Source organism: Thamnophis elegans, chromosome 2 (assembly GCF_009769535.1).
Source record: "Thamnophis elegans isolate rThaEle1 chromosome 2, rThaEle1.pri, whole genome shotgun sequence".
NCBI classification, from domain to species: Eukaryota; Metazoa; Chordata; class Lepidosauria; order Squamata; family Colubridae; genus Thamnophis; species Thamnophis elegans.
The window spans coordinates 143982100-144008100 of record NC_045542.1 but is presented as its reverse complement, the minus strand read 5'-3'; the positions used below and the strand labels follow the sequence as shown (position 1 = coordinate 144008100).

Below are 26001 nucleotides of genomic sequence, written 5' to 3'. Positions count from 1 at the left end.
GACCTTGCCTTAATTTGGTAGTGAAATGTCTGCAAGAAAACAACCAAGCTCAGAGATCACCAAGAACCTCACAGTTCTGCCCTGAGCTATAGATATTCTCAAAGACCTCATACACAGTGAATTGGCAAAAGAATCAAGAAAAAGTATGTTTGTGTGTGTGTGGTTTTTAAAAAAAAGCTTTCTTCACTACAGAGTTGGAAGGGGCTAGTTGTCAAGGAAAGACTGGATCACCTTTCTCCAGCGAGTAAAATTAGTCTCTATTTCTTTCTAAAAAGCTGGGTTCTTTTCTGTGTGAAGATCAATGCTGGCAGAGAGCAAAACTCAGATCAAACACTGGGAATCCAGCAGAGAGAGATAACTGAAGCGATAGAAAACTAGTAAACCCACAATCATCGATGGCTTCTTGAACTCCATGTTTGGCTGCCCTTGAAGGATATCTCTCCAGAGCTTGCTTAGCACAGGCATTATGCTTCAAGGTCAGAGGTCATCATAGCCAAGTCACCAGCAAAAAGAGCTGGAAATGATTTTAATGTTTGCAGAGAAAGGCTGGGTTAGTTTGTGAGTTGGTTACCTGCTTCTTGGAGATCACTCATCCGTTGGGCAAGAAAATCCCACCCACAAAGTGATGAATAAATATTATAAATAAAACACAGCCCCCCTCTATTTAGATGCTCCGATTCAGGCAGCAACAGAGAAAAGAGGCAGCATGTTTCCTTGCTTGAAGGGCCAGCTTTCTTCTCAAGGAGCTTCCAGCTCGACAGGAAATCAAAACAAGAATACTGACTTCGTTGGGAGGTAGACAAGCAGCAGCCAACTGGGAGATTCGGGTTCTTTCCTCTCCTTACCACAAAGGGCCTTGGGAACTGCTCAGCCAGCCCCTTTAGATGCAGGCCCCAACTCTGGACAAATAGCCCTCATAATTCTCTTCACAGCGTTTTATGCAGTGGCGGAAATAGTTCACGTCGGCAATGGCCTCCAGAAGGTCTGTTTGGACTAGACAGATGTCATAGAGCTCCGAAGTAGGAATTGTCCGGGGAGTGTCACTTCCTTGCCCTAAGAATACCTGTTGGGCCAAGATAAAGTTAAATATGAGGGAAATGGTCATTTAAAAGAATAATAACTATCATGTATAAGTATAATAAAATAAAATAAAATCAATCAAATCAAATTTTGTATAAGAAAATGGAGTTGGTATTGTTTACAAAGAGGTAAATGCTTGATATGTCAAATGGAACAATTATAAACTGTTTCAAAATTACATGCATGTAGCAGCTAATACTGTGTTTCCCTGAAAATAAGGCAGGGTTGTATTTTCTTTTAACCTCCGAAAATAAGGCTGGCAGCAAGGCTTGAAGAGACGAAAGCTTTGTTTTTGAAAGGAGGAGGCGTTGAATGTCCAGGAGGAGGACTTAATTTGTTGACATAATCTGAATGCTACAAGAAAATGATCCCTGTTTGCATATTGTTTATAATCCAAAGAAAGAAAGCCCTGTCCCCATGAATCATTTCTTTCTTTCGAAGAAAGCACACAAAGCTTGCAATCAGGATCCCTTGCCTCATAACCTCCATTCTCAAGAACAGAGAATCTAGCCTTAGTAGTTGTTGCAGGCTAATTCTGCCGACTGCCAGGGGTTCGATCCTCACCAGGCTCAAGGTTGACTCATCCTTCCATCCTTCCGAGGTGGGTAAAATGAGGACCCAGATTGTTGGGGACAATAGGCTGACTCTGCAAATTGCTTAGAGAGGACTATAAAGCACTGTGAAGCAGTATATAAGTCTAAGTGTTATTGCTATTACAGTTGGTCCTCGACTTAGCATCCACAATTGGGACCACAATTTCTGTGGCTAAGTAAGGTGGCTGTTAAGTAAGACGCACCCAATTTTATGACTTTTTTTTTTACCCTTGGTTGTTAAGCAAATCACTGGCATTGTAAAGTGAATCATGTAGTCATTAAGCAAATCTGGCTTCCCTCATTGACTTTGCTTGTCAGAAGATGGTTGGGAAAGTCACCATTGGCAATGATATGAATGATTGTACATCACATGTACATGTACATGTATATTGGTTGCCAAGCACCTGATGTTTGATTACATGACCATGATGATGCTACAACAGTCGTAAGGGTGAGGACTGGTTGTAAGTCACCCTTTTCAGTGCTGTTGTAATCCGTACCTGTCATTAAACAAACAATTGTAAGTTGAAGACTACCTGTATTATGCTTCAAGGGAGATGAGGAATGTGGTGGGGGCATCACAACAAAGATAGGATTGACAGTTTTCAGCTTGGTTTTCGTGGTGGGGTCCCTCTTTCATGTATATAAGGAATATGAATAATTATACTCCAATTCACAATGGGACAGGGGTCTCTGAGTGTGGCAAAAAGGAGGACTTGCATGGATCAGTATCTACGCGCAGGCGTGCAAACACAAGGGCTGGATGTGGCCCGTGATATGGTTGGATCAGGCCCACAGGGCTGTCCTGGAAAATGTAAGGAGCTGGCCCGCGTTGCTTTGGCTCAGTCTATCCAATACAGCTTTGGCCCAGTCTACCCAGTGCAAAGAGGAAACATGCCAGAAGTTTGGGGAGTGGTGTCAAGCTGGCCATGCCCACCCAGTTGGCCACATCCACCCAGTCGGCCATGCCTGTCCAAGCCCCCAAGGTCAACCACAGCCCTGATACGGCCCTCAATGAAATTGAGTTTGACACTCCTAATCTATGGTAACTGTTCTCAACAGCAAGGACTGGTGAGGGAATGGGGTTCCCAAACACCATTTCTTTCAGTGTGCATGAAAGATTCCATGAAGGGAAAGATTCCAGTAGACAAAATGAATGGTTGAGATTTTATGAGCCCGGGTGGATTCTGGAGAGGGATTGTCTAGGGCTGATACCAAGCAATGATAGCAATAGAAGATTTGGAAACCTCAAGATAACCTCTTCCCCATCATTTACTCCGTTAGAAAATCCCATTGCAAAGGTGGAAGAAGAGGTACTTCGGGGAAACTAGTCCAAAATGTATGGCTTGGTCCTGTCCTCATCTGCCCCAACGTGTGTATGACTTCAAGGATCATTTAAACAACTATATTCTTCTCTTTGACCATAAGAAAGGCTGAGCGCCAAAGACTGGAGGCCTTTGAACTAGGGTGCTGGAGAAGACTCCTGCGAGTCCCTTGGACTGCAAGGCGATCAAAGCGGTCAGTCCTAGAGGAGACCAACCCTGGCTGCTCTTTAGAAGGCCAGATCCTGAAGATGAAACTCAAACATTTTGGCCACCTAATGAGAAGGAAGGACTCACTGGAGAAGAGCCTAATGCTGGGAAAGATTGAAGGCAAAAGAAGAAGGGAACAACAGAGAATGAGGTGGCTGGATGGAGTTACGGAAGCAGTAGGCGTGAGCTTAAATGGACTCCAGGGGATGATAGAGGACAGGAAGGCCTGGAGGAACGTTGTCCATGGGGTCGTGACGGGTCGGACATGACTTAGCAATTAACAACAACAACAACAGTTTCTTCTCTCTGTACACTTCAAAGTGGAGAAGTAGCCTCAGCATAGAGAAATCACACCTGGCAGAATCTTCCTTTTTGCAGCATCAAAACACATGACATCTCCGGCCCTGCCCTGAAGCTACAAACAGCAGACCCTCAAAGCCAGCTTTGAAAACCCCTCACAAGCTGAATGACAGCTAGAGAAGAAAACTTTGGAGCATGCTCAGATCGGCCCACTAAGAGGGAAGAGCTGAGCTTGGGACTTCAAGGGAAAAGGCAAAGCATTTTCAAAGGGATCCAGGCTGGCTTAGAGCTAGCAAAATCTTCCTGGCCTCTGACATCACATGATCTAACCTGGAATCAGCAGGAGGAAGAAGGAGGGCATGGAATCCCAGGGGTCCTCTCTGCCCCCTTGTTTTCTAAATATAATTTGACCTGAAACTGACTGGCTGCGGGGTGGTGGTGGTGAATGAATAACATCACCTTCTCTCTCCATCTCCCTTTCATCAAAGGCCATTCTGTAGGCTGTGGCAGGATAAAATGTTCCAGACAGGGCTCTTTGCCTCTTCCACCAAGACCTGAGTACAGGTAGTCCTCGACTTATGACCACAATGGAGCCTAGAATTTATCTTGCTAAATAAGAAATTTGTTAAATGAGTTATGCCCCATTTTACGACTTTTCTTGTCGCATTTATTAAGTGAATCACTGTGTTGTGGGCCGCCAGCAGCCAGAGAAGCTGGCAGCAGATTCGGACAGTGAGGAGGAAGTTGGGGAGGAACATGGGCCAGTCCTGGAGTATGGGGAAGGCTCTGATAAGGACTCTGTATCGATGGCGGAGAGGGGGCCAGAGCCGTATGCCAGTTATCATCTGCCTTCAGAGTCAGACATCAGTGAGACAGACGAACAGCTGGAGCCTGTTCCCAGTGTGCGCATAGGCAGAGTTGCCAGATGAAGGGAATAGCTAAAGAACAGGGGTCGACTTGGGAGTAAGGCCATGAATGGCTCCTCCCATAGGAAATAAAAGAGGAGCGAAAGGGGAGTGGAGTTTGCAGGAGACAATTAGTTTGCTTAATTGGTTCGAGACTCTCCGAGACTCCTTGCCAAGTTTTGCAGATATCTGGCCTGGCAGCTCTCCAAGCCAGATAAGGTCTGTGACTGTAAATCCTCCCTTGGAAGACTTTGCTGGGTGCGAATGAGCAGAATTCCCAGTAAATTAATAAAAGGGGTTTTTGTTGGGACAAGGAGTGTGTTTCATGCTCTTGGGAAGCCTCGGTCAGAACACACTGCAGGCGTTGAATTATAACACGGTTGTTAAGGGGATCTGGCTTCCCTGTTGACCTGGCTTGTCAGAAAGTCGCAAAGGACCCAGGACACTGCAACCGTCATAAATATGAACTAGTTGTCAAGCATTCGAATGTAAATCACATGACCATGGGGATGCTGTGAAGGTCATAACTGTGAAAAATGGACCTAAGTCACTTTTTTCAGTGCTGTTGTAACTCTGAACGGTCACTAAACAAACTGTTGTTAAGGACTACCACCTGTATTTACCGATCAGCTTGACTAAGGGGTGAAATCAACTTACCTTCGCTATCGGTTCGCAAAGATGAGCGCAGCTGCCACCTCCGCGCATGCGCAGGACCTTTCGTGCATGCACAGTGCGTCAAAAACAGGACGTGATGACCTCCAGGTGGGTGGGTGGAATCTCCCGCCACCACCGCTACAGGTTTGCCCAAACTGGGTAGAAGTGGCTGAATTGCACCACTGGCTTGGATGTCTATTGTCAAGCAATGAAACAGTCCCAGCCTCCACTAGTAATTTTCCCTTATATTGTGAGTGGCACCAAGCCTCAAGGAACCAATGTGGTGGCTTGAATCCAACAAGAACCAATTAACCTTGCCTGCCCAGCTTTTCATCCACCCCCTAATTCAGGCAGCACACAGTCTCTCTCCCTGCTGCCTCCTTTCCTAAGGAAAAGCTTTTAGGCCGATATGAAGAGCTGCTACGATGGCCTTTCTCTTTGGCTCTCCCCACTTCCCAGCTTTGGCATGAAAGCTGCCCTTTAAGCACTCAGGAATGCACTTGGGCTGCTAAGAAGCAGGTTGCTGGGCTTGGGGAGGTGATGGGGGGGGGGGAGAAAGGGGAATGACTCACATCGAGGACAGAAGGAGCATGGCGCAAGAATAGGCACCAAGCATCTGCTCTTCCACGCTAGCCGCTGTCCTCCGCTAATCACCTGCAGATATGACAGGCGGCTCACTTACCAATCTCTGCCACCTTTGGGACAGGTTAGAAGGAGAAAGAGGCAATCCTTGCCAGCGAGGCAGAGGTACTTCAGGCCATGGGCTTTTCTGCTTAAGGACAGAATAAAGTGGAGGAATCACAATAGTGAGTCTCCACAGTGCACAAAGTCTCCTGCGTATTGTCTCTGAAAGCGTAGCTTATTTCCCAGGATTGACAAAAGGGAACTGCACAATTATAATTATAATTAAGAGCTGTGAATGACCCACAAAAGAATCTTCCATTCAAAAAAAAAAAGCAGGGGGAGATTGGAGCAATGCTTCTCCCTAACAATACCTGAGGATGCACAATGGTGTCGGAATCAGTCAGTCGGATATTATCATCTATACAGATATGCTGGACTCCGGAGTCCTGAGGATCGACCCAAATGGGCTTTCCACCTTGGCTGGAATAATTATTCTTAGCCCACCTACGGGAAAGAAAGAGACATAATCTGTAGCAATCAGCACAGACCTCCATTCATTTTGCTCTTTGTACTTCAAGAGAGAGAGAGAAAAGAAGGAATGGAAACAAGAAAGGAAGGGAAGGAATAAATGCACACAGGGCCATAACGGGTGGTCCCTTTTCAATTAAAGACCTTCCTTCAATTTATTCCGTTTCTAAGATTCAGGGTTTCAGAGGATTTTGAATATCATTTATTTATTACTTTACCAACAAACAAACGAGGAAAATGATACCCTGTAAAATGATGGAACAGGAAATGAAAAGCCAGTAAAGATAAAATGAAATGTTGTGCTGAGCATTTATGGCCTTAATTTTGGCCACTGAAATTGTCCCTGTCCCTGTTTCTCAATGCTTTTGCCACAATGTACATAATTTCCCAAGTTTCCGTGTAAAATAATAAGGGCAAAGGAACTACTAGATTTTGGTTTTCAGAAACACACAAAAATATCCGGATACTGTAGGACTGAAAACAACAACAACAACTCTGTATTTAGGAGAATAAGTCAAATATATGAAATATGTGTAATCTTGCCTCTCTGGACATCTAATCAGAGTTGTCTGTGCCCCGCTAAAGAATATCCAAGAAGAGAGAATCCTGCCTGCTAATAGGAAGGAAGGAAGGGAGGGAGGGAGGGAGGGAGGGAGGGAGGGAGGGAGGAAGGAAGGAAGGAAGGAAGGAAGGAAGGAAGGAAGGAAGGAAGGAAGGAAGGAAGGAAAAGAAAGAACGGAGGGAGGAAATCAAGGAGGGAGGGAGGAAAGGAAGGAAAAGAAAAAGAAAGGAGGAAGGGAAGGAAGAAAGGAAGGAAAAGAAAAAAGGGAGGGAGGGAAGGAAGAAAGGAAGGAAAAGAAAAAAGGGAGGGAGGGAAGGAAGGAAGGAAAGAAAGAAGGAAGGTTTTTTTTCCCCAAATGAGAAATAAAGGCTATAAATAAATTAGGCAGCTTGATAAAGGAGCATAAGGTAGATGAATTATCCTTTAAAAGACCTAGCTTGATTTATGATTGAATAGAGGTTGCATACCTACCGGGCAAGATTAACTCACAAAAGACTCTTTAAACTAAATTACTCCAACTCAGTGCCCTACAGATTACATGGTCAGTGGAAAGAAAATGTAAAACTTATTTAAAGGCTAACAGGTTGAGAAGACCACTTCCTGGACCAGACTCAGCAGGTTATAGAAGCAAGAAAACTCCCTACTTATAACTCCACATATCTTGGCTGAGGTAAGGCCATTAAATGCCAAGAAAGAAAGACACAAATCAATCTGTCAGCAAAAAAAAACAACCCATGGAACTAGAGTTAGGAAGTAAAAACATAATGATTTTAGTATTAATGGCTTCCATGAGGCTGAAAATATATACTATTAGCAGTCTTTATTTTTGGTGTGATACAAGAAGAATATTTTAAAAAGCTCGCTGGATTGTAATCTGATCATACAGATAAACCCTCATTTACCAACCATCATTGCAATTGGCAATTCTGTTGCTTAAGCACTGCAGTCACTAATGATACCACATGACCATAATGGACATCATTTCCCATTTGACGGTTGAGCAAACCGCTGCAACCATTATCCCGTTTTAGACTGCCATAACTTCAAAGGCACAGTGGCTCAGTGGCTAAGACGCTGAGCTTGTCGATCAGAAAGGTCGGCAGTTCAACGGTTTGAATCCCTAGCGCCACGTAACTGAGTGAGCTCCCGTTACTTGTCTCAGCTTCTGTCAACCCTGCAATTCAAAAGCATGTAAAAATGCAAATAGAAAAAATAGGAAGATAACAGAGTTCTGTGCACCTTCAAAGTTTAGTCATGCCGGCCACATGACCACAGAGACGTCTTCGGACAGCGCTGGCTCTTCAGTTTTGAAACGGAGATGAGCACCGCCCCTTAGAGTCGGGAACGACTAGCACATATGTGCTAGGGGAACCTTTATCTTTAATTATGCATATACACTATCATTTTGAAACTTCTAAACCCAAGTTTTTGCACCCCCTGGTTGGGAACCTCTATTTTAGACTGTCATAACTTCAAAGAGTTGCTAAACAAGGTGGTCAGTAAGAGAGGATCACCCATATTTGTTGTTAAAAGGCCAACCACTGTAAATAAAAGTAGGCCAAGAACAAAGCATATATCTCACCATTCAAAGTGGTCCTGGAAACCACTGATGCCTTCCCGGGAGCTGAAATAGGCATACATTTTCCTGCACCCGTTGTCGCTGGAGAGCTGCTCGGCTCCATGGCTCAACGCCACTTTTTTCTTGTTGCAACGTATCTTTCCAAGTCTGAGATCTATAGGCAACTGCGGTGAAAAATAATAAGAGAGATAGAAGAACATTATTCAAAGCACCAATTCTAGACAGCTGAGATGGTCAAAGTAGAGGGGAATTTAAGAAAGAACAGAAAAGACCACCTCTCTCTAAGTGGATAAAGGCTAAGATATATGAAGAGATATTTGATAAGGGAATTTCATCGCCGGTGTTTAATCAGGCTAATATTACCGTTATACTAAAAGCAGGTAATGATGGTATTCAGTGTGCTCATTATCGTCCAATCTCATTAATTGACGTCGCTGCAAAGTTTTCTAACAGCAGTGCAGGCAAATAGAGTAGAGCAAGTGGTAGTTTGTTATTAACAATGACCAAGCGGGGTTTATAAAAACCGGGCAAGCAGCTGATAACATTAAAGCAGCCTTTGATCTAACAGATTTGAATAAAAATAAAGCTCAAGTAATTTTGTCACTACGGTAGATACTGGAAAGGTCTTTGGTAAAATACATAAGCATACCACTCTTGCTGCACTAAATAATTTGTTATGGAGTTCATAAAATATTATATGAATTGCCAATATCTAAAGTGAAGATTAGTGGCATGTTTTTCTCCCTTATTTATTATTTAGAATTTTAGAGGAACTAGACAAGGAAACTGTTCAATATTTGGACAGAACTCTTAGCTTGTGCTATTAGACATCATAGAGAGATCTATAGAGAAGGATATAAGTCCTTTGAACAAAAATTGGGTTTTATTTTTAGGTGACATTCTTTTGTTTTATTTCTGAACCTTATAATACTATCCCAGCGTTAGTGCAAAGGATTAATACCTTTAGCAAAATAGTTACGTACTTATTAACTGGTCCAAATTGGAACCGATGCCTTTAAGTGAAAAATTGGTTATCCATCCATTTAAGGAATATTAATTCTATTTTTGTATGGAATCTATTACATATCTAGGGATCTCTATGCCAAAAGTTATAACTCAGATAGCAACATGTAATATAAATAAAATATATATCACGGTTACTCCAGATATTGATAGATGGGGAAAAATGAACACTCTCAAAATGAATTATTATTCCTAGAATAATTTAAATCCTAAGAGGAATTGCAATCTTTGTTATCTGGCAAATATTTTTAGGAAATAAATTCTTTAAAGGATACTTTTTACAGCTCAGGGTTGAAATGAAATTCTTTGTTTAGAAAATTTCTATGGGGTTCTTTGATTCCAAGAATATCTTTGCAAAAAATTCAGTTACCAATTAAAGAAGGAGAATTTTGTTTTTTGAATCTGGAGTTATGTCATCATGCTATATTTTGTAATTTCACATCAATTTATTTACCTTACTTTATCATATCAATAGATAGAATAAAACTTTGTGATGCTATGGTGATGCAGTGCTTAGAATGCAGCATTACAGACTAATTCTGCCGACTGCCAGCAGTTTGATTCTGAGTGGCTCAAGGTTGACTCAGCCTTCCATCCTTCCGAGGTGGGTAAATTGAGGACACAGATTTTTGAGGGCAATACACTCACTCTGTAAACCACTTAGAGAGGGGCTGTAAAGCACTCAGATGTTGGTTTATGGATTTTGGTTTTTATTTTGTTTTCAAAATTTTGTTCATGTGGGAGTGTTATTTAATGTATAATACCTGGACTTGTAAGTACAGGTAGCCCTCAAGTTGTAATCATTCATTTAATGTTTGCTTGAAGTTACAATGGCACTGAAAAAAGTGTCTTATGACCATTTCTTTTGCATCTTGAATTTTTAACAAACCATGTCCTTTATTTGGGATTATTCTCTGCAAGCCTACAGATCATAAACGTTTTGTAGAAGAATCAAAAACTGTCTTTCTAAACAAATCCACCAAAGTCAGCAGATATTTTCCTTTCACAACAGGATCCCTCAGCAACATATGTATATGTATATGTATATGTATATGTATATGTATATGTATATGTATGTATGTATGTATGTATGTATACATACATACACACACACACACACACACACACACACACACACACATATATCAACCAAACCTGGTACACAGATGACTTATTCTCTGGAAACAAATACTATGGTGGCACCCCTAACCCCCTGAGGGGGGTGTTCTGTTAAGATAAAGCCTATTGTGCCTTAAAATGGCTTCTACTATACTGCCATAAAATGGCTTCTACTGTACAGCGCAGTGGAGTTACCATGGTAACAGCTTCACAGTACTCCACCAGGGGGCTCCCTCTGGTAAGGGGGAAAATCCAACATTAGAAATTACGTTTAGTCCAGACATTTTCCCCCTATAAATAAATACCTGGACAATGCCGGGTTATTGGCTGTAATAGATAAATAGTGACCTCAAGGCACATAATCAATCCACCAGTCTAATAGAGGACCCAAATGGCTTCCGACTTCAGAGAACCCCATCTCTAGCAATGGACCCCATGCTGTGGGATTTGATTTCTCCTGTTCAGCTACCAGGAAAAACAAAGGAAGGATCTATCTGCAAGAGAGGTAGGACTTCTCCTTGCATACTTTCAGATCTGCAATCTCACACAAAGGAAACCCAACAAGAATGTTTCCTTTCTATCGGGAACTCACTTTGCAGAAAAAACTGGCTAAACTAAATTATTTCCGTGCCACTCTGTTTAAAAATCAACCAGACTTGAACCAATGAGCCTTTTTGAGAAAAGGCTAAAAAGGAGACTACCGCATTTTTCCGTCTATAAGATGCCCTCATGTATAGGCTGCTCCCCCTTTTCTTTCCCAAAATTCAGAAATCTAGAATGCTGCTGCGTTTAAGTGCCGGTAGATGCCAGCCTTCCCTCTGGTGGGCCTGGGCAACTACTGGAGAGAGATGGGCCCGTTTCAGTGCCTGGTGCCCAGATGCCCTCCCTTCCTTCAACTTCTTGAGAAGTTGGAATTGATGGAACTTTTATTTTTAGTCCCACAAACTTCTTTCCCTGCACACAATGGCGAGAAACGTGATGGAGAAACACAATGGACCTAGAAATCAGGTTAGCAAAGAAACGCTTGGGGGAATCGAAGGCACCTGGGCAGTGGTGGGTGTGGCAAACTCCGCAGCAAGCGCTGCAATTGTGAAACGGGAAACGGAGCGGCTGATGTGAGGGATGGAGGCTGCTTTCCCGCTTTCTTCTCCCTGCTCCTCCTTCTTCCCTCGTTCCGGCCGCTGCATTTCCTGTTTCTCCAATGCAGCGCAGTGCCCAGGATCTACTTTGATAGTGGGGAGGGGGGGATGTAATTTAACAACTGGTTTACCCAGGGTCACGTTGGCCATTGCGGGAGGTTCATCCAGCATGTGTGGCGGAGTTGGAGGACGGGGATGAGTCAAACTTTCTCCTCTCGGCCCCCAGGTGTACAAGATGCCCCTCCATTTTCAAGTAAATATTTTAAAGGAAATGTAGCGTCTTATAGACAGAAAAATATGGTACATTGGAGAGAAGGACATGCTACCCTCTCAGAACAAGTTAATAGTGACATTCTTTCCTAGAACATCTCGACTAAAAGAGCTGAAACATCTGCGGGGGAAAAAGCCAGCATCACTCAAGCAGCATTAAGCAAAGGGGAGATTCTCTTTGCCCACTCACCGAGATTCCTCCCAGGGCAGGGAAGCCAGGGTGCTGCCCCTCCAGGGCGCAGCTCACCGCCTGCAGGACACGAGGCAGGTCTGTGCCGAAGGTGCGAAAGATGACCGCAAACTCCCTCCCTTCTCGATGCAAGCTTTCCAGGAGGCGGAAGAAGGAAGGCAGCACCAAGTGGTAGTGCTTGGCCTGCTCTTTGATGGAGAGCTGTGGGTGAGGCTGACCCTGCCATTCCAGCAGCTTCAAGTGTTGCCTGTGAATGTCCCGGAATTTCTTCCCCCAGAGCGTCTCTGTGAATTTGGTGTTGCGGCCATACTGGGAATAGAAACTCACAGCACCTTGGCAGGGAGGATGCAAAGAGGGAGACTCACTGACCCACTGCCATTCCCCTAGAAGAAAAAGGAAAGGGGCAGGTGAAGCTCTACGTCAAAACACAGGGAGTCCGTGAAGAGCCGAGGTGGCGCAGTGGTTAAATGCAGCACTGCAGGCTACTGCTAGATCAGCAGTTCAGCGGTTCAAATCTCACCGGCTCAGGGTTGACTCAGCCTTCCATCCTTCCGAGGTGGGTAAAATGAGGACCCGGATTGTTGGGGGCAATATGCTGACTCTCTGTAAACCGCTTAGAGAGGGCTGAAAGCCCTATGAAGCGGTATATAAGTCTACTGCTATTGCTATTGCTATTGCAACCACAACTGGGACCAGAATTTCCACTTGCATTTTTATGTGCTTTCCAATTGCTAGGTTGGCAGAAGCTGGGACAAGTAATGGGAGCTCACTCTGTTATGCAGTGCTAGGGATTCGAACCGCCGAACCGCCGACCTTTCTGATCGACAAGCTCAGTGTCTTAGGCACTGAGCCATCACGTCTCACGTTAATGGTCCTTACCACCCCTCAAACTCCTGTACTTCAACCAGAGAAAGATAAATGGCTGCTGGCAATTCTAAAATGACCTGAGAACTTCGAAGCTCTTTTCCCCATATTTGAGCATAAGGCTTATTATGGACAGCAATCCCACATGGATGACATAAACCAATTTAGTTATTCCTCAGGGAAAACAGAGTCTAATTTTTAAATTGCAAAGCTTTGACCCTTTGTTACCCCCAATAGGTATAATTCTTCATTTCCATCCCTAACTTTCTTGAAATATGTCCCAGAAGTATACATTAAAAGTATATACTGATTTTATTTTTAACATGATTTGAGCAATGGTGAAAAATGCAGGTTGCGATTGGACGCAACCAAATTAACATTTGTTTTGCCCCAGGTCCTGGCCATCCATGTAAATGTGACTAGATATATATATATATATATATATATATATGGTACTTCGGTGAAAAGGTGACTCCAAAATGATACTCCAATCAGAGTGAGGCAACAGATTTTGGCCTTTTTGTGTCTGGAAGGGGGGGGGGGAGACAGGAGTTGCATGATTAAGGACCAGAAAGCATGCAGAGACTTAAGGCCCCCATTTTGCTTGTTAAAACTCCCTTCAACCTCCACTCCTCTGTTTACTTTTGAAATGTAAGCTACTGATTGATTGTACATAGCCTGGTTTAAAGCTTTATGCAAATGAAAGTTGCACATGTCTATTTATACTGTCAACCTAAAACCAGGAAGTTCCTAGATAAGCCCCATTCAGCGCTGAAGGGACTAAGGCTCTTGAATTATTTGCCATTTCCTAGCCAGTATTTTTCAACCTTGGCAACTTTGGACTTCAACTCCCAGAATTTCCCAGGCCTCATGTGGCTGTGGAATTCTTGGAGTTGAAGTCCACACGTCTTAAAAAGTTGCCAACACTGAGCTAGCCTATTTCCTCTGGGAACTGGGAACATTAGAACTGAGGGAAATTAAACCTACAGGCCAACGGTGGGTTAAAAGTGGAATACATATCACAGTGTATATCTCCTTCAGTCTTAAATGTGATTGGTCCTATCAAGGTGATGCTTCTGTTATAAGCACAGCAGCTTCCTGGCTCAGCTTTTAAAGAGACAAATAAGAAACTCAGCAGTTGGGCTCTTTTAACGCAGAATCTAGTCCAGTGACGGCTAACCTTTTGGTCGTTGAGTGCTGAAAGTGCACACCCGCAGCCATAATGCAAAGCGTGTGTGACACCCCCCCCTCCGTTTTGGGTCTACTACACCTCCCCGCACCCTCCTAGGATCAAAAATGGGTCTGGGGGGGCACAGAAATCCCCCCATGCTCCCCCACCCCTGTGCACGCAAACGCCCCCCTGTGCATGCGTGCATGTCTCCCACATGTGCCACGCGCCCCACGCATGCATTGCAGAGACCCAAAAATCAGCTGGCTGGTGGGAGGTGGGCGCTCATGCATGATAGAACTGAGCTGGGGCGATGGCCACAGAGAAAGATCTGCATGGCACCTGTGCCATAGGTTCACATCACGGATCTATTCCTTGCCACGAAGCCGAATGCTCATCAGCTGTTGGTGCCATCATTTAAACATAGAAGCTTATTAAGTTCCGCTGCTTCCTTTGCAATCTTCGGTTAACTCAAAACTGCTCCAAATGTACTAGGATGCTTGTCAAAATCCTCTCTGCTGATACCCACCACTTCTCCTGGAATAGAACTCAGCAAACCGGGGTGGCTCCAGCCCCTCTTCCCTTCCCTGCTTCCTTCTCAGCTCTTTATTTATAATGTGTTTAACATGCATTAGGCTCTCTTAATATTGTGCTAGACACCGTTATTAATAAAATCAAACAAATGCCTACCAACTGCTCATAGTCAAATAGAATTAAATTGTTTTCAACCAATCTGTCAGGCACAGGCAGGATGTTTTAATGCTGAATAGGGAGCCCACGTGATGTTAAGATGAAACAAGAGAGACGAACAGCCCTGAGAACTGTGAGGAAATGCGCACACAATCCTTGGTTGCAGCCGCTCCTGTTGCTAGGTGGGGAACCTTTTCCAAGATAAGGAATGATGGCTTATTTCCTTCGTAGCAGTTAAATGCAACCATGGTTCTCTAAGTCCTGGGTCCCTCTTGATTAGGTAAAAAGCTCTTGGGGAGCCTATCCCAGTGATGGCTAACCTTTTTTTCCTCAGGTGCCGAAAGTGCGCATGCGTGCGTGCGTGTGATAGCACACACACGTGTGTGCCCACACCCATAATGCAATGTACCCCTTCACCCCCTGCACCTGTGCGTGCGACGCCCCTGTGCTCCCCCCACGCTTGCGGGTGTGACCCCCACCTCCAAGGCCCGTTTTGGGCCTAGCAGACTTCCCGGAAGCTTCCTCAGACCAAAAATGGAGTGTGGCAGTGGTTCTGGGAGGCCTGCTAGGCCCAAGGGGCATAGGGGGCATGCTCCCCCTCCACGCTCCATGTGCATGCAACTCCTCACTCCCACGCATGTACACATGTCTCTCGCATGCGCAGCAGACAGACGAAAATCAGCTGGATGGCTGAAGGCGCATTCCCATGCACACTGGAGCTGACCTGGGGTGAAGGCTCGCGTGCCAGCAGACAGGGCTCCACATGCCACCTGTGGCACGTGTGCCATAGGTTCGCCATCACGACTCTATCTACTCCATGGGTTTCAAATCATTCAAATCATCAAAACATTGCCATCACATGAAGTTTCACGGTTTCTCCCCCCCCCCACTTTGCGGAGTTGGGGTGGGCGTGGCCTGCGCGCGAGACATCCAGCCTGCGGGCCACCAGTGTGACACCCCCTGATCTACTCCAAAACTCAGGAATATGAATTGCGTGTATTTGTCAATCACACAATCCTGCAACTGTTGCAAGTCCATGCCAGTTGCCAAATCTAGAACATGTGAGTGTGGGAATGCTGCAACGGTCATAAGTATGAGGACTAGCTGTAAGTCACCCTTTCCAGTGTTGTCGTAACTTCGAAGAGTTGCTTTAAAAATGGTTATAAATCGAGGACTAACTCTACCTAGGCCACAGTGCTCTCCTTTAACCTGATTCGGGTGAGATACATGAGCAACGTGGAAGAACATCTGATCTCTTGTAGGAGAGTTTGTGTACGACTGTATGACTGAGATAATATGCCCCCAAGGGGTTGAAAATACTAAAAATAAAGAGCTACGTAAATACGACATATTATTTATTCATGACAAAAAAGCACACGCCACCACAGGCAGGCTAGAGGGAACAGATAACCTTCTTAAAACTACAATTAACATAATGTTCAATGCTGGATATCAGCTTTCTTGAAATTAAACCAAACAATCCCAAAAAGAGAGAAAAACGCCTTTCATATTTTCCAAAACTTTTCATAAGCAAAATGGCAATGCAGGCAAGTTCTGGGACCGTAAACACCAGGTTTGGTGTTAAACCTGACATCCCAGGTTTCTAGATTAGAATCAGATTCAAAAAAGGTACTTCAAGGCTCACTGTTACAAGCACGGACAATCCTCAAAATACAACATTCTTTTCGTGATCCTTTGAAGTTACAACGGCATTGAAAACCTGATTTATGACCGTTTTTCACACTTAAGTGTTGCAGCCTGCCCATGGCCACATGATCAAAATTTGGACGCTGGGCAACTGGCATGTATTTATGATGGTTGCAGTGTCCGGGGGGGGGGGGGGAGCCCAGTAATGACCTTTTGTCATTCACTTAACAACTGTGTTACTAATTTAACAACTGCAGTAATTCACTTAACAAGGCAAAAAAGTTCATAAAATGGGGAAGAATTCACTTAACAATGGTCTTGCTTAGCAACAGAAATGTTGGGGTTAAATGTGGTCATAAGTCAAGGACTATCTGCATCATATACATTGCCATCCTGGGTCCATGTAATAATGAAGCTGTGAAAGGGAGATACACAATCCTTCACAGAGTAATTTTCTGCAGAGCTACTCGGCAATAAATCCTCACTGAGTTCAGAAGCTTACTTCCAAGAAGGTGTGGATAAAACTGCAGCTTTAATAGGTCTGTAATAATACCATCTATATCTCTGATGGGGAACCCATGGCACAGGTGACATGCAGAGCTCTCTCTGCTGGCATGCGAGGCATTGCCCTAGCTCAGCACTACCGCACATGAGCGTGCATCTCCCACCCGGCCAGCTGGTCTTCGGGTTTCTGCTGTGCATGCGTGGGGGGGGATTGCTCGCATTACATTTGGGGGGCTTGCGCAGCACCCCCGTGCCCCGTTTTGGTGCAGGAGGCCTTCTAGGTCCAAAATGGGCGGTGTGTGTGTGTGTGTGCTTTCGGCATGCAACAACAAAAAGGTTAGCCATCACTGACCTATATGCTACCCAACTCTACATGGCTCGCAACAATAAAATTTCAATCAAATCAACCTTGGCTTTGGCCAAAATGTACCCAACCATGAAGCCAACCTGCTGGAAGTGTAAAAAAGTACAAGGGACTTATTATCACATATGGTGGACATGCCCGGAAGCACAAAAATATTGGACAAAAATTTGGAAATGGGTGCAAGAAATTACAGGAGAACAGATAAAATACAAACCCGAAATCTTTCTACTGGGAATAATCAAAGGGAAATATACAAAGAAAATTAAGTACATATTGACACATCTGCTAACTACAGCTAGAATAACATTTGCCCAATGCTGGAAAAAAAAAATACCCCCTCGGACAAATTAGTGATAAAAAAAAACTTTGGATTGTGCAGAGATGGACAAATTAACACTGAAATTAAAAGATAAAGAAGAGTCAGAATATTATGAAATTTGGAACAATTGGTACAAATGGCTGCAAAACAAGAATAAAATTAATTAAGCCATAAAACAATATATATATAAATATATATAGAACTGAGTATAAAGGTTTGTAAATATAGAAGCAAAATATTATATACATGTACAGGTATGATGACATAACAATGTTGATGTAAAGACTGTAAGGTGTTGTAGAAGGGAAAAATAATTTTAAAAATCTGCTAAAAAATTTTTCAATCAAATCAACTGAACATAAACATAAAAGATGGGAGGACAAAAATGGCTTCAGCTTGAAGGAAAATAACTTTTTCAATTCCAGGTTCAAAACAAAATCTCAACATGCTGCAAAACAGAATTGTTTCAATAGAAGAGAATATTTGTAGCTCAGGGTTAAACTGTGGGGTCCTTGTTGCTCTAGGAGCTTGGTGGTTTTCTTGCAGATGTTTCATTTCCAAACTAGGTAACATCCTCAGGGCATTGATAAGATTACCTACTGTGTTTCCCTGAAAGTACAACCTACCCCAAAAACAAGCCCTGGCTCAATTTTCAGGCCTATGCCTAATATAAGCCCTACCCCCAAAATAAGTCTCGCCCACCATCTGGTTGTACGAGGTGAGGCACAGGCATAAAAATCCAGCTAGCTGAGAACTGTAACCAGGTCTACATCTCGACCAAAATTAGGTTGGGTGGTGGTGGGAGTTAAAAGTACAATATATATGTATACTTTTTGTTCTATTTTTTTAAGAAAAGAGGAGAATATATGTTAAAATTAAATACATATATCAAAAAACTATAAAGACCCTCAACATAAAATGGAGCTTGCTCAGGAGCTGAAATACACCAAGTAAATGAGATGAAGAGTGGGAAGAAAAGGAGAGAGGTAAGGGAAGAAGAGAGGGATAGGAGAGAGGGCAAGGAGGAGGGAAGAGGAGGAGAGAAATGAGGAGTGGAGAAGGGGGAGAGGAGGAGGAGAGAGGAAGGGGAAGTAGAGTAGGGAAGGATGACAGAGGGAAGGAAGGAGGTAGGGAGGGGGAGGAGAGAGAGGGAGAAGAAAGTGATGGATAAGGACAAATATGGTGTATGGAGAGCAGAAGAGCCAACAATTGTGTTTCGGTGGTTGATGGTAAGATGAATTGATGTAGACATTTAATCATATAAAACGATGCTGGCTATGTAATAGTATACATGTGATTATATGTTATGAAAATGAAAAAAAATTACTAAAAAAAATCCAGCTAGGGCAAGGGGGTGGAGCTCCAGGTCTTATTTTGGGAGGATGTCTTACCCGCTTACCCTAGAACCGCTGCAACCATGCCTTCCCTTTCCCTGACGCATCATGCCGCTGCCCGACTTTTGCTCGTGGCCAGATGCCTCATGGCTCGTCATGCTGGTACCGTCACTCTCTCATGCAATGACACAACACACCATGTAGCCTCCTGTCGTGAGCGGTGGCACCGGCGTGACAAGCCAGGCGGCGTCTGGCTGCGAATAGCTGTGAGCAGCTGCAGAAGTTGGGCAGGGGTGCGACAGATGCCAGGGCATGGGATGTGTGGTTGCAGTGGTTCTAAGGTAAATTGGTAATACCTCCCCCAAAATAAGACCTGGTGCTTATTTTGGGGCTGAAAATAAAATAAGACTGGTTCTTATATGTGAGGAAACACCGTAGTTTGGAAATGAAACATCTGCAAGGAAACCACCAAGCTCCAAGAGCAACAGAGACCCCAGACTGCTGTTTGTGAAGCATCATCTAGTTTTTTTTATACCACCTTATAAGCTTTTAAAATCTCTCATAAAAAGCAATGAAATTCTTCTTTCAAGAGAAAAGAAATGATTGCCGCTTTTGAAGCAGAACAAAATGCATTTGGCGTAAAACTGTACGAAACATTCTGAATTCAAAATGACTCAAGCTTGAAATAGGTGAAGTGGGTTATTCAGACTTTCCTGGAAATTTCTCAAGCTTTAAATGGCTTTGTTTCAAACTCAGAATATTTTCAGGGAGGCCAATGTGCATTTATTAATTTTATACAGTATACAATTATAGGGAAAAGGCTAATTGATGGGGTTATTAGAACCAGGGATTTTAGAGAAAGAACTTCAACTGGATGGCTTATAGTCCTCAAGATACCTGTAAGCAGAATCTGAAAAACCTGATATTGAGAAAACTGTGTGCAAGAAATTCTCATTGACAAGCAGTAATATTCCAGCATAATTTTGGAGAATATTTTAAAAAATGTCTCCTGTATTTCCCTGCAAACTATTTGACCCCGTAATGGTTTATGAAATCTCTCCATTTTCACCTACATCCCTAAAACACCAGTTATTTTCTAGAGGAAAAACGATATAGGACAGTGATGGCAAACCTTTTCGTTGTTGCATGCCAAAAGCATGCATGACCCCATGTGCCCCACCCACATGCATACACACATAACCCCAAGCATGTGCGACCACTGCGCATGCGCATGTGTCTCCCGCATTTCCCCTGCGCATCCACGGCAGATTCCCCAAAATCAGGAGGCTTGCACGCATGCGCAGTGGAGCTGAGCTGGAGTGACAGCTCGCATGCCCCAGAGGGCTCTGCAAACCACCTGTGGAACATATGTCCCATAGGTTCGCCATCACGGATAGAGGATATACCGGTAGTTATCAACTTATGACCATTTGTTTTAATGAACAACCGATTAGATCCCACAGATTAGGCCTCCTCTGAATTCCATCCACCGGCCAGTGTCGACTGGCGACTACCCGGAGGAGAGCCTTCTCTGTGGCTGCTCCGACCCTATGGAACGAACTCCCCGTGGAGATTCGAACCCTCACCACCCTCCAGGCCTTCCGCAAAGCCCTTAAAACCTGGCTGTTCCAACAGGCCTGGGGCTAAAGAGCTGTTGCCCCCGTCTCGAATGGTATGACTGTTGTGTGTTTTAAATTATGCATTGTTATGCTTTGTTTTTTAAATTTTTTAGTCTGTATCCCTCTTCCCTGGTTTGAGTTGTGAGCCGCCCTGAGTCCCCTTCGGGGGAAAAGGGCAGCATATAAATATAATAAACTGAACTGAACTGAAGTTATAATGACATGTAAAAAGTGATTTATGGTTGGTCCTCATATTTATAACTAATCTTCATATTTATGACCACCACAGCATCCCCATGGTCATGTGATCAAAATATGGGCACTTGGCATGCATTTATGACTATCACAGCATCAGAGTCACCTTGAGATAACATGGGCGGCTAAACAAACAAACAAACAAATAAAATCACCATTTGCAATCTTCCTAAGGGGCTCACGGCATCAGTCACCTTGAGGTAAGATGGGCAGCCTATAAATGTTATGAATGAATGAATGAATGAATGAGATCACCATTTGCAACCTTCCCAAGGGGCTCCCAACAAGCAAAGCCAATGGAGAAAGCTAGATTTACTTAACAATTGCATGATTCACTTCATAACCATGGGAATTTGCTTATCAACCACAGCAAGGCCATAAAATTTGGTGCAACCCACCGAATGCCTGCATTTCTTAGCGACAGAAATTCTGATCCCAATTATGGCCATAAGTCGACGACTTATTTGTGTGTGTCTTTTTCTTGCCTAATGGCATTTTTTTTGGCATGAAACTCACTGTAGTTCATGATTCCAATAATTGGTTTTTCTCTTTTAAAATCTATCCCACGCCCAAAATTGAAGATGTGAATTCCCCAGCACACCAAACGATCTTACCTGTGTGGCTAAGTTTCCCCCAGGTCACCGTGCTCAGGTAACAGTTTAAAGCAGCACTGGGGTCCTGTTTGGTAATTGCATCAGAGACCAGGATGGTGTTGTTCAAATCGATGTGCAAAATCAGCTTTCGCTTCTTAGGGCTCAAGATTGGTCCAGGAAGAAGTCCAGAGGGAGTGGCCATGGCTCCCAAGAGCTCGCAAGCTATTTCGTCTTCGCCTTGCATCCTTTCGGGAGACCGATTGGGTGGCCCTTCTTCTGCACAGCCAACCATCTCAACTTGCTCCCCAGAACTTCGGAGGCTGTTCTCACAGGTATTCATGCCGGAAAGAGAATTTTTTCTCTTCCTTTTGCTGGTACAGTTGGAGATAGGTTTTGCGTCTGCCAGTCCAAACGTCACCTCATCACACAACGGCATCTGCTCAGGTTTTAAAGTGCCTCTGTTAGACAAATTATCTTTCTCCATCCAATGGTCAGAGGGATTTCTGTCCTTCAAATCCGGTGGGCCATGCTGGGCTGGGGTAAATTAGAAAAAAGATGAGATGCTGCTACCAGCTCAAATGTGGATGAGTATTATTATTAACATACAAATCACCGCATCTCTCGGGAATAGGGCGGCATACAAATTGAATAAACATACAAATTGAATAAACATTCAAACATCTTATACAGTGTAGTACTAGATTTACCATAGGAGTATGGAGTTTGGATTCAAAAAGAAGAGATTATGAAGTTGCTCACACAGCCTCTGTTGGCATCTAATTAAAGCAGCTGCATCCTTTTTGGGGAGCAGAATGGCTCCTTCAGTAACGGTAGCACAAACTTGGAAGAACATTCATTTAATATAAGAAGAAAGCTGAAAGAGGATATAAACATACCTATGTGCCAGAAAAAAACCTACCTGCCTTCAAATCCAAAACCCTGCATAGCCCTAATTTATATTCATTGACTTGTATCTTCAAAATCCACTCTCACTTAACAGTGACAGTCATCACACAAAGCCTTGGCAAACTGTAACTTCTCCACGCAATTGAAATTTGGTCAACAAAGAAAAACTGGATTCAGTAGACAACTAAACTATTCTTTTTCCTTTATTTTTCACACTTGCTACTTTTCACTAGCCTAGTGGCAAAAGGAGTAGGGGTGACATGATAGCACTGTTCCAATATTTGAGCAGCTGCCACAGAGAGGGGGGTGGGGTCAAGCTATTTTCCAAAGCACCTGAAGGCCAGGCAAGGAATAACGAACAAGGAGAGATTCAACCTGGAAATAAGGAGAAATTTTCTGACAGTGAGAGCAATCAACCAGTGGAACAGCTTGCCTCCTGGTGTTGTGGGAGCTTCATCACTGGAAGCTTTCAAGAAGAGACTGGACTGTCATCTGTCAAAAATGGTGCAAGGTCTGCTTGGATGGGTGTTGGACTAGATGACCTACAATCTTGTTCATCTGTATCTAAAGAAGAGATACAAAGCACCAGAAGGCAAGATAAGAAAGCAATGGATGGAAACTAATCTAGGAGAGAAGCAACCTGAAACTAAGGAGAAACTTCCTACCAGTGAGAACAATTAACCAGGGGAAAGACTAGCCTTCAGAAGTTGTAGGTGCCCCATCATTGGAGGTTGTTAAGAAGAGACTGGACAACTATGTGTCCCAAATGGTATAGGATCTCCTGCTTGGGCAGGGGGTTGGATTAGAAGACCTCTAATGTCCTTTCCAACTCTCTTATTCTATTACTATCCTCATTCTTTTGAGATTAATCTAAAACACTAAATAATTTAGCCAAAGCAGGAAGTAGGGTTCCAGTTCTTGACATACCTTGCTGATCTAGGAATTGCCACTAAAGAGCCGTCTTTGCCAAATCGATGCGCTCCAGCTCTTTTAGACTTCAGATTTTGTTGTCCCCATCCTAAGTAAATCACTGTTGTAAATATAGCATAAGCCATTAACAGGGTGCGTACGTGGGAGTAGGATGGCGTTTTAAAGAGGATTACTCATTGCCAAATCCATGCAAATTAAAACCAGCTCTATAACTCATGACAATTTAATATGGAAGCTCAGCATTCGTAGAATATCCTATGAATGACATAATCCCTTCTCACATGTATTTCTCATCCCGGCTTACATTACCCTACGTCTCATCTTCCCAAAAGAAAACCAAATCAAGTTGTAACTTGGAATCCTAGAATCAGAATATGTCAAAAGATAGCACCTGGGAGGTTTATAAGTTCCCACTGAAACAATATATAGGTTGTCCTTGACTTACAACAGTTCATTTAGTGACCATTCAAAGTAACAATGGCACTGAAAAATGTGATTTTATGTCTGTTTTTCACACTTACAACCTTGGCCGCATCTCCATGATCATGTGATCAAAAATTCAGATGCTTGGCAACTGGTTCATATTTATGGCCGTCGCTGTGGCTCAAGGTCACACGGCCTCCTTTTGCGACCTTCTGTCAATGGGGGAAGCCAGAGTTACTTAACAACAAGGTTACTAACTTGTCAGTTGCAGTGATTCACTTAACAACTGTGGCAAGAAAATCGTAAAACGGGGCAACTCACTTAACAAATGTCTCACTCAACCACATAAATTTTGGGCTCAATTGCAGTCGTAAGTGGAGGACTACCTGTACAGCGATTGATAATAGTCATCCCTAGGAGCGAAAAGGGACCCCAATTTACGTGCCCCAAAATAATAAAATTCTGCAATCACTAAAGTGGTATATAGCCTAGTCAGTGGCACCAGTATAATAAAATCTTACACCTACTCAGAGTCATCCTCTCAAAAGAATGGGCATAACTATTGGGCCTATTGTAAGGTTTTAAAAACCTAGCTGTCTTCCGGAGTCTGGAGTACTGAATGTGCTAAATCCCTCTTTTTTGGCTTTAGTGTTAACTCAACAGTTTATTTACCTTAGCTCCTATGTATATTGATTTTAGATATTATTGTTTTTATTGTTTATTGTTTTGAAATTGTAAGCTGCCCAGTTAAACAAACCAACTTGTAGCAGTTTTTTTTAACACACACAAAAAAAACCCCAACCTAAACATAGCCAGTTTGGTGTAGAGCAGTCGTCCCTAACCTCCAGGCCACAGAGTGTTCGGAACATGGTCGCACAAGCAATGGGTGATCCATGTGTGCGCACAGCTCCACTTGCACCACTGGTGGCCGCTCACACACAGCTCTACTTGTGTGACTGCTGGCTGCTCATGCTCGCTCACGAAAGCCTCATGTGTGAGAGTGGCGCTCGCACGTGCACCTGCCACATACACAAAACCATCCTCCCCCCCCTTCACAGGCCGTCAGGCCGGAAAGGTTTGGGACCACTGGTGCAGAGGTTAAGGTAGGGGGTGTCCAAACTTGGAAATTTAAGACATGTGGACTTCAACTCCCAGAATTCCCCAGCCAGCTGGCTGGGGAATTCTGGGAGTTGAAGTCCACAAGTCTTAAAGTTCCCAAGTTTGGACACCCCTGGATTAAGGCATCAGGCTAGAATATAGAAGCCTATGACTTCTAGTCCTACTCTCAATCTTAGGGAGAAGGAAGAGACAAGGGCAATTCACCTCCAAAAATCTTGCCAAGAAAACTGAAGGGATTTGTCCAGGCACTTGACACAGGTTCTATTCGACTTACAACAGTTTGTTTAGTGACAGCACTGAAAAAGTGACTTATGACCATTTTTCACACGTGATCAAAATCCAGACACTTGGCAACTAATTCATACTTATGATGGTGCAGTGGCCCAAGATCATGGGATCACCTTTTGGGGGGGGGGGGGCGCGATGACTTCTGACAAACAAAGTCAAAGGGGAAGCCAGATTCAATTAACTACCATCTTACTACTTTAACAAGTGCAGCGATTCACTTAACAACAGTGGCAGGAAAGGCCACAAAACGGGGGCAAAACTATCTCAGCCACAGAAATGTCGGGCTCCATTGTCGCCCAAAATAAAAGTGCATAATCTTATCTTAAGGCAACAACCACAAGATGCTTCCTGAACACGTTTTATATTAAGGAACCACGCAAGGCAAATCGCCGGTGATTTCCCCACAGGCCATGCCGGAAACAGATTCGTATCTTCTCTGAGTTTCTCACCCCGATCTGCTCGCTCCCTTTACTTTTACACAGCATGGGAAAACCTAATTATAGCTCGGGCTCCCCTTGTACAAAGCGGCGTGGTCAAGCTACAAGCTGAGTGTTACACAAGGCGCTTAGCATGCAACACACACGCATCCATAGCTGTTTAAAACTAAGCACGAAGAGGGGTGCAAACGCAATCCATTTTTTTAAAAAGTAAAATTCCCACGGGGAGGAAAAAGAGACCACCAGAAGATCCCCGGTGCCCCTGACCTTCCATTTATACTGCGGGGAGGATCCTTGGGGTTCAGTTTCTGCTTTTTGCTTCCTTTCTTTCCTATCCCAAAAAGAGCTGAGACCTACCTAGTCGCCCTCTGACCGGAGAAAACGATCCCTCTTGTCCCGCATGTAACATTACCAAATTCCCGATAGCCGGCTTCTCATTTCCT

General features: G+C 43.7%; 1 protein-coding gene across 1 annotated transcript; it reads right to left on the bottom strand.

Moving 5' to 3' along the window:
* LOC116502871 lies at positions 1–26001 on the bottom strand. Its single transcript, XM_032208842.1, has 6 exons — positions 25916–26001; positions 21477–21989; positions 12099–12481; positions 8361–8521; positions 6060–6192; positions 1–1063 (listed from the first exon to the last, which is right to left on the bottom strand). The coding sequence occupies exons 1-6, from the start codon at positions 25965–25967 to the stop codon at positions 881–883; spliced, it is 1425 nt and encodes a 474-aa protein (XP_032064733.1). The 5' UTR covers positions 25968–26001; the 3' UTR covers positions 1–880.